Here is an 18,426-nt window from a genome sequence, read left to right as displayed (position 1 = left end):
TTAATTTATGTGTTGGCCTTTGGCTATAATAATAAATTGATTCTAGATTAAAGATTCTAATATGGTTGAACCATGCCTAAGGGCTGAGCTAGTTAATTGAACCATGCCTCTTGCCAATCCAGCAGTTCAAAACCATGCAAATGTGAATAAATAAATAGGTACCATTTTGGTGGGAAGGCAACAGCATTCTGTGCACTTTGGCATATAGAATTGTCATGCTAGCCACATGACCACAGAAGTGTCTTTGGAAAGCACTGATTCCCTCGGCTAAGAAACAGAGAGATATACTGCCCCCTAGAGTTGGAAACAAGCGACCTTTCTGTTTTAGGGTTGAACTAATTAGCTGTTCCATACTTTAGGATTGAGCTAAACTGCAACTCAGCAAAGCTGTGATTAACACTTGAATACTGGTTGAGAATCCTAATAACCCCAATCTAACAAGGAGCAGCGTGACTTCAGGGCAATACAATTCTTATTGTTTCCAATCAGTTTTCATTTTTCATATGAACACACAGCATATTGATTTTCTTTTCAAGTTATTCTTTGACAAATCTGTTTCAATAATAATGGTTTTGGGATATTTCAGGGACACATCTGGATGCTGTACCCAATCAACTGACACCTGAAGAAAGCAGTCTGCATCTAGTGGATGGGGGATTTGCTATCAATTCCCCCTTTCCATTGGTGCTTCAGCCAGAGAGAGATGTGGATGTGATCTTCTCATTCAATTACTCTTGGCAAGCTCCTTTTGAAGTGAGCATTATAAATAAACTTAAAAGGAAAGGCTTAGAATCCTCTGAATCTGCTATACCATATGTGAATATTGCTCTTTAATTCTAGTTTATGACAAGGCATTATTATGGGAGCATTGATAATTTCTGGGTCAATGCTCCAGTAACCCAAGTGCAATGACAAATACAGTAATTATTTATTAATTAATTTGTGATGCCAAGGATTGTGCCTGAGACTTTATATATACAAAACAGATATCCACTGAGCTATAGCTTTCTTCTTTTAAAGTTTTTATTAAAGTTGCTTTAGCTTGGCTAGTTAGGTCTTACAATAGTTCCAGTTTGGGGTAACTTTAATAGAATTATAGTGTTGGGAAGGGCTAATTAAGCATCAAGTCTAATATTCTATTCATTGCAAGAATAGGTGAGAGAACTCATACCTTTAATGGTAGTTAATTCCACTGTCAAATGTACGCTTTCTGTTAGGATTTCTTGTTTTTGTTTTAAAAATCAGTCAGAATCTGCCTTCCTGTATGATAATCTGTGTAATATCCTTTTAAAAAAATGCAATTAGATTTCCTTTCAGTCTTCTCAAGGCTAAAAATTCTCAGTTCCTTCAAACTTCAGAGCTTTTAGACTCTTGATTATCCTAAATTCCCCAGATTTTCTGTATTATTATTGAAGTTTTGCACCCTGGATGAATTAATCAGGAGTTTGAAATATAGTGGAATATTATTACTTGTTATTTAGAAACTGTATTTGCTTTGATGCAGTTCAAAATTGCATTTGCCTTTTTTTTGCTACTGTTGAGTGATATTTGGTTTATTTATTTCTTTATATTTATTTTTGAACTGCCCATCTCCTGCAGTGCTATCTGCTATGTCAAGTTCTTTTTCATACTGCCACATCTAACATCCTTCATCACACAGGTAGTCCTCTGTATGATGGCAATTGGGATCACAATTGCCATTGTTAAGTAACAATGTAAAGTGCAATGTCATGTGATTGCACTGCTTAGAAATTACAATTCTAGCACTCTAGGCCAGGAATCTGCAACCTTGATGATTCTGGGAGCTGAAGTCCACAAGTCTTAAAGTTGTCAAGGTTGCAGACCCCTGCATCTAGGCAAAGAAGGTTACAGATGGGGATCACTTGATTGTGTGGACTCTGTGATGGCTGGTTGTTAAGAACCACTTGTTCAGCACTGTTGCATGGTAGCTAAAATAAGTAGTTATTGACTAAAGATCACTTCTGCTCCCTGCAACTGGTTTGTTTCCTAAATAAAGAACTCCACATTTGTTTCTGTTATTTTTGAATCTTTTTTTTGGGGGGGGTATTAGCCATGGTGCTCAATTTTCTCTCATATGAAAAGTTACAGATAAACTGATATTCACTGCTTGGGACTGTACTACACCAAGGCTGTACTACTTATGCTACAGTGTCATATTGAGTCAACACTAGAGTAGTATCTACTTCATTCTCTGAATAGTTCTCAGTTCATTCTCAGTCTTACCTTGGAAATGATCTCTTCGGCAACTCTTTCTGCTGATGCTCATTACCTGAGTTCACTTTCTCAAAGAATTGTGGCAGTTATAAATACTAGGTTAATACAGTACTGGTTCAACATAATGTATTATTTCTTCCACCAACTGGGAGTTTATTGTATTGGAAACTGTCCTGCTAAGATATTCTACTGGGTTAAAACTCAATTGTGTTCATTTTCAAAATGTCAGCATAGCTGATTTTTAATTTAGTATATATTTGGAACTTTTCCTTATCTCATATCAGGTCTTGCATCAAGCACAGAGATATTGTGAAGAAAGAGGCATTCCTTTCCCACACATTGCTGTGACCGATAGTGATAAAAAGCAACCAAAGGAGTGTTACATGTTTTTGAATGCTACAGATCCCAGGGCCCCCATTATTCTTCATTTCCCCTTAGTGAACGAAACATTTAAAAAATACAAAGCACCAGGTAAGTAATACATCGATTGATTGATTGATTATATGCCATCAAATTGCTATCAAATCGTGGTGGCTTCACAAATTGACAGGACGATCTGTCCCCAACCTGCCGGTTCAAGTCTTCCAATGGTACACTCATCACTGCTATAATTGAGTCCATCCACCTTGCTACTGGCTATCCTCTTCTGTTTTTTTCTAGAAAAGTTGGGACTTTGAATAATGTGTTTAAAATATAATTTTAGCCTGGTCACGTGGGCCTTGAATGTGAACTCTAGATTTGTTCTGTGCTCTGTTTGTTTTCTTGGCTATCTATGGTATTCTCAAGTGTCTTTTCTAACACCAATGTTCAAAAGTGTCAATACTTTATCTTGTTTTTTCAAACTGCAAATTTTACTTCCATAGAGTATCACTGGGAAACCATTGCTTGCACAATTCTGTATGATTCTGGTCTTGTAAATTGATTGATTATCTGCTATCAAGTCCTTTTTGATTCCTAGCATCCACATAGTTAGAGATTCACCATGACGATCTAAACTGATCTTTATGGTACACTCATTACTACTGCAAGTGAACCCATCCATCTTGTTGTTGATCATTGTCTTTTTCTGTTTCCTTCCATCTTTCTCACCATTAGAGGTTTTTCCAGAGAACCACGTGTTTGCATAGTGTATCAGAAGTATAATAATTTGAGCCTGGTCATTTGTGCCTTGAATAAGAACTGGTTGATTTATTCAATGACACACAGTATTCTCATGGGTCTTCTGAGTTCAAGTTTAAAAGCGTTAATACTCTTATAGGCCATAGGAGGAACAAAATTACAACGAATGGCACAATTATTTCCAGTTTACTAAAATCATGGAAGGTCCAAGTTATTGATGTATTAAATTACATTGATTAGTTAGAGGTATTAAATAAAATGCCATACTACATTATAAATTAGTTTTCAGTAATTCTAATATCTTTATACATAAAAATACTTTATACATAAAAAATAGGATGGAACTAAAAACACAAGATTATTTTGTGTTGTTTTCATGTTTTGAAAAGTATATGGAATGCTAACTGGTTTCCTTTATCTTTTTTCACAGAATGTGCAAATCCAATTCTATTTTATTTTAAGGGATATTGGTGTACTATATCTATATGTATGTTTGTACAAGTTAGTGTGTATATGCAAGGCCTCCATGAGAGAGGTAAAAAAGTCAGGAATGGCAAATGTAACACTGAAGATTTGTCCCTTGTTATATGTTCCACATGTAAGGTGCAATTAAAAGAAAGGAACACGGCTCTGATTGTACAACAATCAACAATCTTTTTTGACTTCTGTTCATCCCTGTATGAAAAGGTGTGCTATGCATTCCTTTTTCTAAAATACTTTTAGGATCTTGCAACTTTCTTAATTGCTATTTTTCAACTTGTTTCTGAGTTAACAAAAGTAATGATTCAGTGGCAAATCTAGGCAAACTGCTAACTTTTTTCTTCTCTTGTTCAAGGAATAAAACGTGAGACTGAAGAGGAAAAATCTTTTGGTGACTTTCAAATATATACAGAAGATAGTCCTTATAGTTCCATGAACCTCACCTATGACCCAATACAATTTGATAGATTGCTGCAATTAAACTGTTACAATATTATCAACAACAAGGATACGATTTTAAAAGCTCTCACTATGGCCATGATGCGAAAGAAGTTCAAGAAAAAGAGAAAATGACACACACACAAACACATCTAATTAGGCTTGTTGGTAAAAGCACCAAAATGCTTGAGTAGTGAGAAGACATATGGAGCTTATACTTTCCTAAGAAAGTTTAAAATTTGGAGTTTTTGCAGTGATGGCAGAGGCAAGCCAACTGTATAAGCAAGATTGAGCAGGTGCAATTTTAATAGTAGCAATATTAAAATGTATATTAATGTGTATCTACTTTTCTTGTATTCTTCCTATACACTGCATATTCATATGCTAATTTAATGCAACAGGAAGCTAAAGGCTTAACCTAAATATTTAAACAATAAGTATTTTGAAAGGAGAAATGTCATTCCGCCTCCACAATATTAATCACAGCACATTCTGTGTTAAGGTCAACCTGTGACAGTATCTTTACAGGAATTTTGTTTGGCACATACACCCAGGAGAACCTTGGTGGAGAACCTTTCATTTGCAGATAGAACTATTTTACAGGAGTCACAAGTACCTCTCATAAATGGGTGCTTTACTTGCCTTTGCCATTTTGCAAATGGCAAAATTCAGATGTTAATCCAACTGGATTTTGTGTGGAAAATGAGTCCCTCCCTGGCCAGAATCCTAGATGGTTATCTACAAAGTGGAAATGTCTTAATCCAGATAATCTTCATAAGTGGCCTATTCTATTAAAGGTATTGGAATGGTATGGATGCTGTGAAATTTATTTTTCTGCAGTCATTGGGTGCTCAACTTCTGGCAAGTCAATAAGTATCCTGTTCTGACCCCTCAATTTTGTGCCAGACAGAATTCCTTCCTAAAAAAAAAAAAAAAAAAAAAAAAAAGCAAAAGATAGCAGTATTTCTCAAATGTTTGCCATGGTGACATACACCTTGGCATGTTTCTGATTTTGGCACCTATATTGTGCAGTATTACCCAGCTATATTGCCGAAGTAAAGGAGTTGGGAACTGAATGTGCCTGCCATTTGTTCTAGCACTGACGATGTTACCTAGTTTGGTAATGAAATGTCTGCAGGAAAACAACTGAGATCAGAGAGCACAAGGACCCCTCATTTCAATCCTGAGCTACAGATATTCTCTTCTATTTGCTCCAATAGCTGTGTAGGGGATTTGAATTAGTCAGCATTGTGGATTGCTCTTGCTGCATGAGCAACAAGTGCTTGCAAAAGGAGGTTTTCCATCTGCATGAACCCTCCTGACTGCAGCAGAGAGAATGGGTTGAAGCACAATAGTGATAAGTGAGTTCTGGGGCTGACTGGTGTGAGACTCAATGTCTAATAGAGCAGAAGGGTATAGAAGTGTATTATGTAAGTTTACAAAGCTATGAGATTTTATTACCAGTGCCCACACATCATACTGAAGCTGTGCTTTAAAACTCTGGTTTATTGAATACAGGTAGCTCTCAACTTACGACCACAATTGAGCTCACAATTTCTGTTGCTAAGTAACACAGTTGTTAATTGAGTTTTGCTCTAATTAACTAATATAAATATATTCAATCACAAAGGCACAATAGAAGAGCAAGTCCATATTATATATGTCAGTGTCTTCTTTGTAGTGCCATTATTGACTTCTTGTAGTCAATGTGTAACTTGGTAAGGTAGGATGCTAATGCATAAGGAATGACGGAGCAAGTGATAAGACACTTCATGCAAAGGCTTGTTTCAATCATTCAATTATCTACTTTAAAGCATCCTTCTTTCTTCATTTGACTTCTTCCTAAACAATGCTCAAACTTTTTACTGTAATGTAAATGCTATCCATTCTCTGGCAATTCACCAGGGACTTATTGTAGGGCTCTACTTATGGTAGAGACATTTAGTCCATCCTTCTGAGAGTCTAAAAGATTAAAAATTCCTTTGAATGGCAGCATCATAATGAACAACTAGGGCTCATTGTGCAAAAAGTATAGGGATTCTTAAAGCTTTGATATGCAGGTTCTGAGGTTTTGCTTGGTAAAAAATACAGGAAACCAGAAGTTGCCTTCAAGAGTTATGTGTTTATTCAGCTGAACAAAAATGGGCTTCTCTAAAAAGAGAAAAGCCCCAAATAGCGAAAAAGCCTTATTTTTATACCTACTTTGATTACATAAGCAATTCACCCAGCAAAGCTGACACACATAAGATAAAGACTTCGCCCTTTAAGGCTGGCACACTGTAGATAAGAAGGAAGAAAGCAGATATAACTAATATGTTCCCTTTTGGGTGATTTGGGTGTTTTCCCAAGGTACCATATGTTCCTGGGTGGGTTAGAATATTGGGTGTTTCCTTTGCTGTCCTTTCATGACCTTGCATTCATGGTTTTGCAAGTGGCCAGAGAGCGCGGGGCCATCTGCATGTATTCACAATTGCTACTGTCCCCTAAGCCCGGGTCAACATAATACCCCCTTTCATACTTCAAGCTGTGCGCATAAGTATGACCATCAAACTGAAGAGACAGAGGATAAGCTTCTGCAGTATGTTGTCCACATTGTTTAGGACAAGCAGAGGTGATTAGGGGAAAGCAGTGAATGACACAACAGAAAGCAAGAACAAGGAATACTACAAATACTGTAGAAGACCAATGAATAATTCCCTAAACCATCCCCATCCTAGGATCCACCTGGTAAGAAATGAGAATATAACATTGAAGACTCCCCATGCAGTATCAGTAGAAATCTTCAGAGCTTTAGGGTAATTATTAATTCCTTCCTCCATAGGATGGATGATGTGACTAATATTAACTTGATAATCAGTTACAAAAGTGCAGCAATGTGAGTGAAGTAAAGCGCACACCCCACCTTTTGCAGCCAGTACCATATCCAATGCTTGGTGATACCTCCCGTATCTCTCCCTATTCCTTATTGAGTTGTGTAAATGCCAGTATGGTGTGGTTAAACATTTCCTCTGTCCAGTCACCTAATTCTATAATAGAATTATAATTCAAACCAACTCCTATAGCTGGAATTAATGCTCGTGCAATGGCATTTCCCAGGCCATGAGGTACAGGATGGTGTTCAATATGTTCTTCATGCTCAAGGTGGCCCTCGTCCTGCTGATTGTGAATGCAGAAGTTCCAATCATTATGTTGGATAATATGAACAGAGGGAAAGATAATTCCTATGGTACATGTACCAGACCAGTAAGCTGGCAAAAATTTATAGGCAAACTGATCACAAAGGAACCACCAGTCTGGGTGGTTAGCAAGATAAATGCCTGGTTTGCCTTCCAACCCCTCAGGCATATAAGCTCTAACACCAGACATAGAAGCCATAAGTCCCATTGCTGCAAACAGACTACAAAGAGCAGAGGGGTCCTTCTTGTAGTCTAGACCAAAGGACTGATGACATCTACACCAATCATCCCACATGCTGGTACTAACCTTCCATGTGACTGTGCAAGGTGCATAGATCCCTAACTTATATCTGGAAGAAGAATTAAAATGGCTAAGGCAAGGTGCTGCAGGGTGCTGTATACGTGCCCCTAGGCAGCAAATCAGATACCTTGCCTTGGGCTTTATCGTGCAAAGTACCCATTTTAGGTCCAACCTCAGCATTATGGGAAATTTTAGCTGATAACGTAATAGAATTTCTTGGCTGATGTTCATGCAGATCTGTCAAATGTCCTTCATCAGCCGCAATCTTTCTGGCTTTCTGGACTAGTAGGTGGAGGGAGAGGGGATGGGTCTGTGTGAAAAGTGGGCACATGCATGCGCATGCAGCTCCATTTGTACAAGTGGCAGGCATGCACACCTGCTGCTTGTACAAGTGGGGGTGCATGCATGTACTCCCCTGCCACTTCCATGGCCAGTTCCAAACAACTCAAGGCCTAGTAGTGGGCTGTGTCCCGGAGGTTGGGGACACCTGACATGAAGAATGAAACAAAGAATTCTCCTCCAATTTCAATATTGTTAGTGTGTCAGAATTTGTTGGTAGTTGATATCTCAAGCATTAATAGAATCAGAGGTCTAAGGGTAGAATATGGAAGTAATCATCCAGATTGGGCAGTAACTACAGTGGCAGGCAACACAAAGTAGGCTTGTAGTCATATTTCATAGGTAGCAGGCAATGAGAAGATCTGGAGACTGTTTCACTCAGAAGATAACATCCTTGGGATCTAAAAATTGATGGGGGTGTGTTATACACTGCTTAGTAAATACTTCTGGCAGAGGCTTCTGCAGCAAGTCACATTAACATCTAAATAATAAGGTGTACAAAGATGCCATCATTATGTACTTACATACCAAGATAACATAAATCATGGTAGTTTCATGATAATTTCATTACTTGTTTCTTGGAGATGCTGTGGCTCTTGGAAGATATAATTAAGAGTACAGGATCAGCAGGAGAGGTGGCCTAATGACATTAGAGCCTGACTCCCAGGAATCCCAGCCTGAAAACCATAGTAACTTATATGAACACTTTTCAGTGTCAAGAAATGAGATTAAAAGTTAAATTCAAATTCATTATTAACATTCAAATAATACTAAATAAAGCTTTCAATTAACGGAGAAGCTTTTATTCTAGAATGATTTAGAAGATCATACAACTTGAAACTTAGATAAACAATGGCATCTTATTTGTTTTCTTACTCAAGTATCAAGTAAATCTTAGACATATTGTGTTATGAAAAGTATAATTCTCTCCCTTATCCCTCCACAATATTGTTCAAGTTGTTGTTGTGTTAGTTGCGAAGTTGTGTCTGACCCATCACGACCTCATGGACAATGTTCCTCCAGGCCTTCCTGTCCTCTACCATCTTCTGGAGTCCATTAAAGCTCATGCTCACTGCTTCAGTGACTCCATCCAGCCATCTCATTCTCTGTCGTCCCCTTCTTCTATTGCCCCCAATCTTTCCCAGCATTAGGCTCTTCTCCAGTGAGTCCTTCCTTCTCATTAGGTGGCCAAAGTATTTGAGTTTCAACTTCAGGATCTGGCCTTCTAAAAAGCAGTCAGGGTTGATCTCCTCTAGGACTGACCAGTTTGATCGCCTTGCAGTCCAGCATCATAGTTCAAAGGCCTCAATTCTTTTGTGCTCAGCCTTTCTTATGGTCCAACTTTCACAGCCATACATTGCCACTGGGAAAACCATGGCCTTGACTATATGTACTTTTGTTGGCAAAGTGATGTCTCTGCTTTTTAGTATGCTGTCTAGATTTGCCATAGCTTTCCTCCCCAGGAGCAAGCGTCTTTTAATTTCTTGGCTGCAGTCCCCATCTGTGGTGATCTTGGAGCCAGGAAGATAAAATCTGTCACTACCTCCATTTCTTCCCCATCTATTTGCCAGGAATTGAGAGGGCCAGATGCCATGATCTTGGTTTTCTTAATGTTGAGTTTCAAGCCAACTTTTGCACTCTCCTTCTTCACCCACATCAAGAGGCTCTTTAGTTCCTCTTCACTTTCTGCCATTAGAGTGGTATCATCTGCATATCTTAAGTTATTGATATTTCTCCCAGCAATCTTAATTCCAACTTTTGATTCATCTAGCCCTACCTTTCTCAAGTACTGCAGTAGAATTCCTCTACATCTTTGACCCTGCTTTTGACATGATTTTCTGATGGAAAGATGTGAAAATAGTTCTCTCTGCCTCAGAGGTAAGACATTTTATTATGTGAACAGATTATTTAACAAATAGCACTAATTATCCTAAGTATTTACACTACAATTGAATTTGAAAGGAAGAAAGTTGCAATAATATTGAACAAAGCATCCTATAAACATGGGCCTCCAGAAGGGAGGCATGACAACATGATTGCACCATCATGCTAAGCAACATCCCTGCTCTTTGTAAGTCTTCATAGCAATAGCAATAGTACTTAGATTTATATACTGCTTCATAATGCTTTACAACCCTCTCTAAATGGTTTACAGAATCAGCATATTGCCCACAACAATCTGGGTTCTCATTTTACTGATTTGTGAAGGATGGAAGGCTGAGTACCTTGAGCTGGTCAGGATCATGTCACACTCATAAAGCATGTGGTTTTATTGCTATACTGCTATGTTGCTTTTGTTATTTTGACACCTCTCCCTGCAAAGATTTATTTTATTTTTTAAATATAATTTTACTAAACTTATCGAAGTATAAAACATAAATAAAAATAAAAATAATGGGACTTGCAGAGATTTGTGGACGTTTCAGTACATGAGCATCCCCAGGAGAGTCAAAAAAATCAAATTGATGGCTGCAACTGCTCAACTGAAGCCCTGTTCCTTTTAATGTACGTTGTATGAGACATGAAAAAAAGGAGCAGGGCTTTGATGATGCTCTTGTAGTTATTATCCTGATTTTTATTTTTTTTAAAAAATCATCTTACAGGTGTCCTGTTTTAGTATCACTGAATGTAATACTTCATACAAGGGAGTTTGTTCAAAGATGCATGGAAGCTTTATTTTCAATCAATCAATCAATCAATCAATTAATCAATTGTTTATTAAATTCATATACATAGCTGCTCATCTTGCAAATGTGACTCTGGATGGTTAAAGTTACTAAATAATGAAAAAAAATGATGAAAAATTCTTTCCAGCACTGCAAGGATGGCCATTTGAAAGTTTTAAACACTACATCATCTTTTTTAAAAAAGAAAAGGAATTCTTTTTTCTTTTCTCTTAATATCTTAGGGAGAAGGTGACAAATTGTTAGGACCAAACGCGAAACATAAACTCAAAGACATCAAATCAAGGAAGAGAGTGGTGAGAAGGAAAGGATACTCAGATATAAAACAGGAGATGCAGGAAACAAATGCAGGGTCAGCCACAATGGACTCAGATGCCTGTACACTAATGTTCAATGTACAGGAACAACCAGGGAGAACCTGAAATCCTAGTACATGAGGGCAGGTATGATATTGTTGCTATTACTGAAACTTTGTGGGATGGAGCCCACAACTGGAGCATAATACCACATAGACAATTTGTTCAAAACAAACAGACCCAACAAAAGAGGAGGACTTGCATTTTATATAAGAATTACTACACCTTTACAGAAATAGATGATACCAAGGAAAGCCTTCTTGAAAGTATATGGGTGAATATTAGAGGGAGAAATGACATGAGTATGTCTACATCGATTAGCTGAGGTGTGCAGGAAACACACTGTAGTAATGGGGGACTTTACCTAACCTAACCTCAGCTGGAAAATTGCAGTGAGAGATTGAACGGATTCCTGTGTGTAGCTGACAACTATGTCATCTTAAAGGTGGAAGAGGGAACTAGAAGGTCAACTATACTTGAATTAATTCTTACTAATAAGGATGAAATAATTGAGAGAATGGAAGTTTTAGGAACCTTGGGAGAGAATTCACCTAAACCAGGCATGGACAACTGAACAAAGTTAAACTAGTTTTTTAGACTTTAAGAAAACTGACTTCAACAAACTAAGGAAGAGAATAGGAAGAATTCCATGGATGGAAATCCAAGTGGGAAAAAATTCCTAGGATGCTTGGGAAAGTGAAAAATGAGATAAACTCATGTGCATGGTGGGTGGTAGCATGGCTGATTATTCCTGTATTGCTGCAATTGAATTGGAGAGCCATCATAAGATCCTTCTTTGATGTGACCCAACCTGACCCATCACAAGACCCTCACCTGACATAACCCTCACCTGACTTGACCTCCCCATCACAAGACCTACTGATCACACAAAGCCCTTATAAGCAGAATAACACCAACACTGATATCCCCTAGATTCCACTGAAGATGTTACCTAGCCTGATAATGAAATGTTTGGAAACCAACCCACAAATTTGGAGAACGAACCTCCTCATCCTTCACCCAAGCTATAGATATTTGCCACTATCGCAAACTGACAAAAAAGTTTGAACTCTAAAGGTAGAAAGCAAAAATTAATACTGATTTCTTGGCAAATGTGAGAAGGCCAAACAGTAGTTTCAAGAGTGGCCTGTTACAATTCAGCACTGATTGCCAAAGAAAGAAGATCTTGTGCATGTGTCTCCTTTAGCCATTGCTGGGAGGTAGGTCTTCTAAGGAGCTCCTGTATTTTTATGATGCCTTTATGACCTTCACATATTAAAGAAACAATATGTGCCCAAGGAGAAGACAATATGAGAATTCTAGTTTGGAGGAAGAAGAGGAATATCCTCTGCTAGTCAACTCTTGTCTGATGTTATAAAAAGCTCGGAGAAGACGGTGGTTTTGAGAGGAAAAAAACATCCATCTCCTGTTAGACTATGGCAATATTATGTTTTATATGGTGGTCAGTATCTGTAACCTGTATTTTTTTAAGGGTCATAGTCTCTTTTTTGTTTTTAAAAGTTTTATTAGTTTATAATATACAATACAATTGAAATACAAAGTAAATAGCGGGAAAGATGGGGAAGGAAAAAGGGAGTAGAGAAATGAGGTAAGGGAGAAAAAAAAGGAAAAAAAGTCATTGACTTCTGACTTCCTTTGGTGCAATAGAGTATCAACTTCAAACCTCAACTTTTTACTTTTACAAAATAATATAAACTAGCCACTTCAATAACATCAAATCTATCTACAATCAAAATTTCATTTTTTTTCCGCCTCAACCACAAAATCTAGAAGTGGTTTCCACGTGGCAATAAAAATCTTCACATTTTTTTCTTTAATCAGCAGAATCAGTTTAGCCACCTCTGCTAGCTCCATCAGTTTTTGAACCATTGTAACCATTGTAGGAATCGATGTAGTCTTCCATTTCAGAGTGTAGAGTAATCTTGCTGCTGTCAACATATATAACATCAACATATATAGCATCAGAGTCTTAAGAATGTCATTGAAAATGGGAAAGGTTACATGTACTTCTACTAGATTTCTTATAGGGCAGCCGATATAGTCCTGAGAATAAGTATGTATAAGTTGTATATAGTATGTTTTAAATGTGTGTTATGTAAGTAACGTTTGAGAGCAAGCAACTAAATTTCATTTTTAATGTGTGCTCTTGTGCCCACAGGAAAAAAATGACAATAAAGGTAATCTAATCTAATCTAATCTAATCTAATCTAATCTAATCTAATCTAATCTAATCTAATCTAATCTAACCTAGATACCTAGAAACACTAGGATGATAAAGTGAGGTGTAGTCATAAACCTATTAAGTATAATCAACATCTAATACAAACAAGGAGTCTTGGCAAAAATGGATAAACATAGATTGCTGGTGATATAAACATGGATTAAAATGTAAACAGCTTTACATAGCAGGTGTCTAAATACCACATGCCATGTGAGGCCTGACCAAGGCAGAGTTTAATGGAACCTTGTAAAAATGTGTTACATTTTGAAGAAAGGTGCATTGTTCATGCTAACCCTGAAAATATAGCTTGAAATATATAGTCATTAAATAGCAAAAGTCATCAATGAGCTAAAATTCATTCTACTTCAGAACTCACCTCCTCTTAAGTCCCTTCTTGTTCTACATCTGTGTGAAGGTTGATGATTTCAAGGTAGGTGCTGTTGCTGAGGGAAAGACTCACATGAAAGAAGGTAGGAGAGGTGCGTGCAATTGTCTCAAGCAGCTTGCTCTTCCAATTTTGACCCTAAGGAATACTTTAACAATGAACCAATAAGCAAGTATCTCTTTAAAAAGTTTCATATGATAAATTCACCCATTGTTATATTGGCTCAAAACAGGGCAAGCAAGATAGCCAAGGTAAAGGCAGAGAAAATGTGTATTATGTTTTAAGGTAGTTTCCTTCATCAGTGGTGATCTCCATAGCTGCTCAGTGAATTACACTGCCTTTGAAGGGAATCCAGCTCCCTCCATTGACTTTGCTTGGTGGAAACTGACTCAGAAGGTTGCAATTGGCAATCACATGACTCTGGGATGCTGCAACCATTGTAAACACATGCTGGTTGCCAAGTGCTGGAATCACAGTCATGTTGTCTTGGGGATACTGCAATGGTCATAAAGTGTGAGGAACAGTCATATGGCAATTGGTTTAATGCAGGGGTAGGCAACCTTGGGCTCTTTTATGACTTGTGGATGTCAACTCCCAGAATTCCTGACCCAGCTATGCTGCCTCAGGAATTCTGGGAGTTGAAGTCCACGAGTCATAAAAGAGCTAAGGTTGCCTACCCCTGGTCTAGTGGTTAAGGCACCAGGCTAAAAGCAGGAGTGTGAGTTCAAGTCCTGCCTTAGCCATGAAAGCCATCTGGGTGACTGTGGGCTAGTCACTGTCTCTCAGCCCAACCCACCTCACAGGGTGGGTTGTTGTGGGGAAAATAGGAGGAGGAAGAAGTATTATGTATGTTCGTTATCTTGAATTACTTATAAAGTAATAAAGGTGGGATAAAAATCAAATAAATAGATGTGTCACTTTTTCAGTACCATTGTAACCTCGAACAATTGCTTGGTTGTAAGTTGAGAATTGCCTATGTATATAGTCAGTGCTTTTTTTGTAAAAAAAAAAAAAGGTGTCGGAACTCACACATGTCATACAACCCGCCTTGCCTACCCTATAAGGTTCCATCCAAAAAAGGTGCCGGAACTCCGTTCTGGGCTTTCTATGACAAACAAAGCCCTGTATATAGTAATGTAGGATTATACCGTATATATTATAAACTAATGTACTGTATCTGTTGCATCAACAGATAACAGTAGAGTATATAACGTCAAGAGCACTTCTTGTGATCCTGACTCTTTCTGTTGATGCAACCCAAAATTGCATTAGCTCTTTTGGCACTGCAGTATATTGCCACCTCATACTGAATCTGTGGTCTGTCAGGATGCCCAGTTCCTTTTCATAAGTACTACGCCAATCCAGCTATTGTCTAACTTGTACCTGTGCATCTGGTTTTCCCTACTTAACTGCACAATCCTACATTTTTTATCAGTGAATTTCATTTTTCTAGGTATGGTCTAATGTTCATCAAGGCTCATTGAACATTCAGTCTATTTGACACATTAGTAATCATCTTCTTTCCCAACTTTGATGTTCTGCAAATGAGATGAATTCCCTTTTATCCCATCATCTGTGTCACATGTATTAAATGGAATGCATCTGATGAGAATTAGACTTCCTGTTAAATAAGGTTTCTTCTTATGATTCTTCTAAAATTTATCCTCCGTGGTTTGCTTTGAATATAATGGACACATGTTTTACCCAGAGTTCTAACAAACAAGAGAGAAGATAATTGAAGAAATGTGAAGAAAGACTAAAGGAAATGAATTTATTTGCTTAAAATAAAAGAAGAAGGGAAATGGAGATATTTCAGGTTGATGGGTTGAATGTCAGGGCCAATTGGTTGTAGGCTGGGAGAATAAATGCTAGAAGCTAAATTCAGAATAAATTGGCCAGTATTTTCCTCCATAAAGCCAATTGTTCAAGGCACTCTTGAGGTAGCTAGATAATTTTCTGCTTTTTTAATACAGAAAATGGTCACTCAGCAATTGGTTTTTATTTCTGTGATTTAAGATCCATAGAACAAATATATTGAAGGGCATTTGGTTATAATGCATTGGTTTGTTAATATCTTAAAATATGCATATATTTCACATAGAATGAAACTGTACATAATCAATTTAACTTTTCCATTAACAAAATTCCACAGTTCTTCTGCTGGGAAGAATCAAAATGTACCTGATTATTCTACCTGATTATTCTTTGGGAGTCAGGCAGTATATAAATTTAATAATAACTGGCAATTGTAACATCACATGGTTGTGAACAGATAATAATACTACCCAATGGACTTTCTTATTATCTGGAAATATTGAATTTATCAGATGTGAACACTCTAATTTTACAAAGGACACACTATCTTAGCACTGCCTATATTCTAATCTGTCAGCGCTGTGACAACTGAAAACTGTAGCCATTTTACCTTTTGCCTTCATTGCTTTTTTTGGTTGTTTAGAAATTTCAGATGGAGAAGGGGGAGGGGGGAATGCTTGAGTTGTTTCAGTTAGCCATAACAATTGCAGCTGTGTGAGAATCAAGGTCAATGCTGGAAAAAGTTTTTGTGGGTTGAAAAGTTGGGAGGAGAGCCCGCATTTTAGAATTATTGGTAAATGTGATTTATGACAGGCTTTCTGGGGCAAGAATTGCAACTTGTTACTTTGTAGCCGAGGGAGGGAAGTTTAGTCTTGGGTTCACCTATGTATGTGCCGATATCTAGTTTCCTAAATAAAATGTTTTTTAAGGAAGAAATCCTTGCCTTGAAGTTCTTTTAAATGGTTTCATCTATCGGAACCATGACATAAGCATTACCTTAATAATTATTGATTTTGGGTTTGAATTATTACATTTCTACCAGTGTTAGACTGCGAAACTAATTGTGGATTGCCCGCACAAAGTAATTCTGTAATTATGTCTCTGGTTGAGTACAGGATAAGACTGCAAGGAACCTCTAATAACTTTTGGCTATTATGATGATTCTGGTACAACTTGTGCAGCTTTTTGGTTCCTGAAGAGTGACACAGTGGCCAGGCATCATAATAGTCAGTTAACTACTACCTGCTGCTGATTATGCAGGGTCTTAACTTACTGAAAACTAACATGTATGTAGTTTGCAGGAAACCAGCGGCATCTGAGTGATAGGGATATGCACAGTGTGTGGGAGACAGACTTCATGTGGCAGATGTACATTTTTTTTAATTTAGGGTTATGTCTTACCCTTATCTAGGAGCTCAAAGCAGCTTGCATTTCATTTTATTCCTACAATAGTCTTATGAGGACTGTTGAGCTGAGGGAGTACTTGGGTAAAAGTCATCAGGTGAGTGGCCATAGCTAAAAATGGATTTGAACACAGGCAACTCCAACTTCTATTCATATTTTAGTCAGTTAGCACTACATAGTAGTGTAGTATATGTATGTCTTGCCAGTTTTCCAGAATCCTTGGGACATCCACAGTTCATGTATGTCTTGCCAGTCCTTAGGATCCTCGAGGCATCCAAAAAAATGACCTGACCTGCTTTGTTTCTGGAATCCACTATTTAGTGTCTGGTTCTTCACAGGTACCGGGCTGGGGGTGATCACCTTTCAGGACACCGTCAAAATCGACATGGCGCCGGTCCCCTTGGGGGTGGCCACTCCCGGTGATCTGGGGACCATTTGGATATCCTGGATGAACCCCCATGTTGTTTGGAATGTGGCTGTCAGCTTTCCTCCCGGACTCTTGAAAAAAAAGGAAGACACAGAGGCACCTTGATTCAATCAGCTCTGGTTTACTTTGACACAGATTTCCCCCTCTCCTATCGCACTCAATGCCCCTTCCCTAATCATCTGATAAACTATCTGGACTGCCTAGAACCACTGTCCCTTCCTATGTTCCAGGAAGCCCCTTTGTTCATATCCTATCTTTCACCATCTAATTTTCTGTTAGCACAGCTCGGCTCCTATTGTTATTTCGATATTTCCTCTGCTTGCAATTTCAGTTAGCTAGCGACTTCTGCTTTTCACATTTGTACCTGTCAACAGTATATATTATTATTTCTGATCTTTAGTTGGCTTCTGCTTCTTCTGACAACCTTTAGACTCATTAGAAATTTCTGAATAATACTTTATTCCTTTCACTACTTACTAGAAAATCTGATTCTCCTATAAATCTACTAATATTGCACAATAGCACTGGAGATTGGTGATTTTAAGATGCTAGCTGGAAAATTCTGGATGTTGAAATCCATACATGTTAAAGCTACCAAGGTTAAGAAATACTGCTATGGGATATTGCAATCAATTTCCTATTTTTATGCAAATAATGTCAAACTAGTGGGAGAAAATTGGAAGCCTTGTTAAAAGAACCCATATTCTGATATCCTGACCACTGTTTTATTGTCAGATAAAGTGAATTGAAAGCTCTGACCATTGACTTTGCCTCTCACCCAAACTCTCAGCAACATTTCTAACCAGCGACAAGTGTTTTTACTTTTCCACTTGAGGCTGGTCAGAGCTTCTTCTAACTGGAGTCTCTGTGGATTTTGCTCCACTAGCTGTTACTGATTATAGGGGGCAGTGCTCATCTCCATTTCAAGGCCATTCAGACAGCACTGTATGAAGACATTGCCACAGTCATGTGGCCAGCATGATGTCATAGAGTCATGTTACCTTCCCACCAAAGTGATACCTATT

General features: G+C 37.8%; 1 protein-coding gene across 2 annotated transcripts in view; it reads left to right on the top strand.

The window, feature by feature from the left end:
• LOC120300167 (cytosolic phospholipase A2 zeta-like) overlaps nt 1-5,238 on the top strand; it is a 28,640-nt gene extending 23,402 nt beyond the window's left edge. For both annotated transcript variants that reach the window (XM_039325934.1, XM_039325843.1), the window contains exons 19-21: nt 587-753; nt 2,520-2,706; nt 4,190-5,238. In XM_039325934.1, the coding sequence (XP_039181868.1) occupies nt 587-753; nt 2,520-2,706; nt 4,190-4,407 (572 nt within the window). In that variant the 3' untranslated portion in view covers nt 4,408-5,238. The remainder of the gene's footprint in view (nt 1-586; nt 754-2,519; nt 2,707-4,189) is intronic.
• The last annotated feature ends 13,188 nt before the right edge of the window (nt 5,239-18,426 follow it).

This window comes from Crotalus tigris, unplaced genomic scaffold (assembly GCF_016545835.1).
Source record: "Crotalus tigris isolate CLP2741 ecotype Arizona unplaced genomic scaffold, ASM1654583v1 scf7180000017545.3456711, whole genome shotgun sequence".
NCBI classification, from domain to species: Eukaryota; Metazoa; Chordata; class Lepidosauria; order Squamata; family Viperidae; genus Crotalus; species Crotalus tigris.
This window is presented reverse-complemented; position numbering and strand designations above follow the sequence as displayed.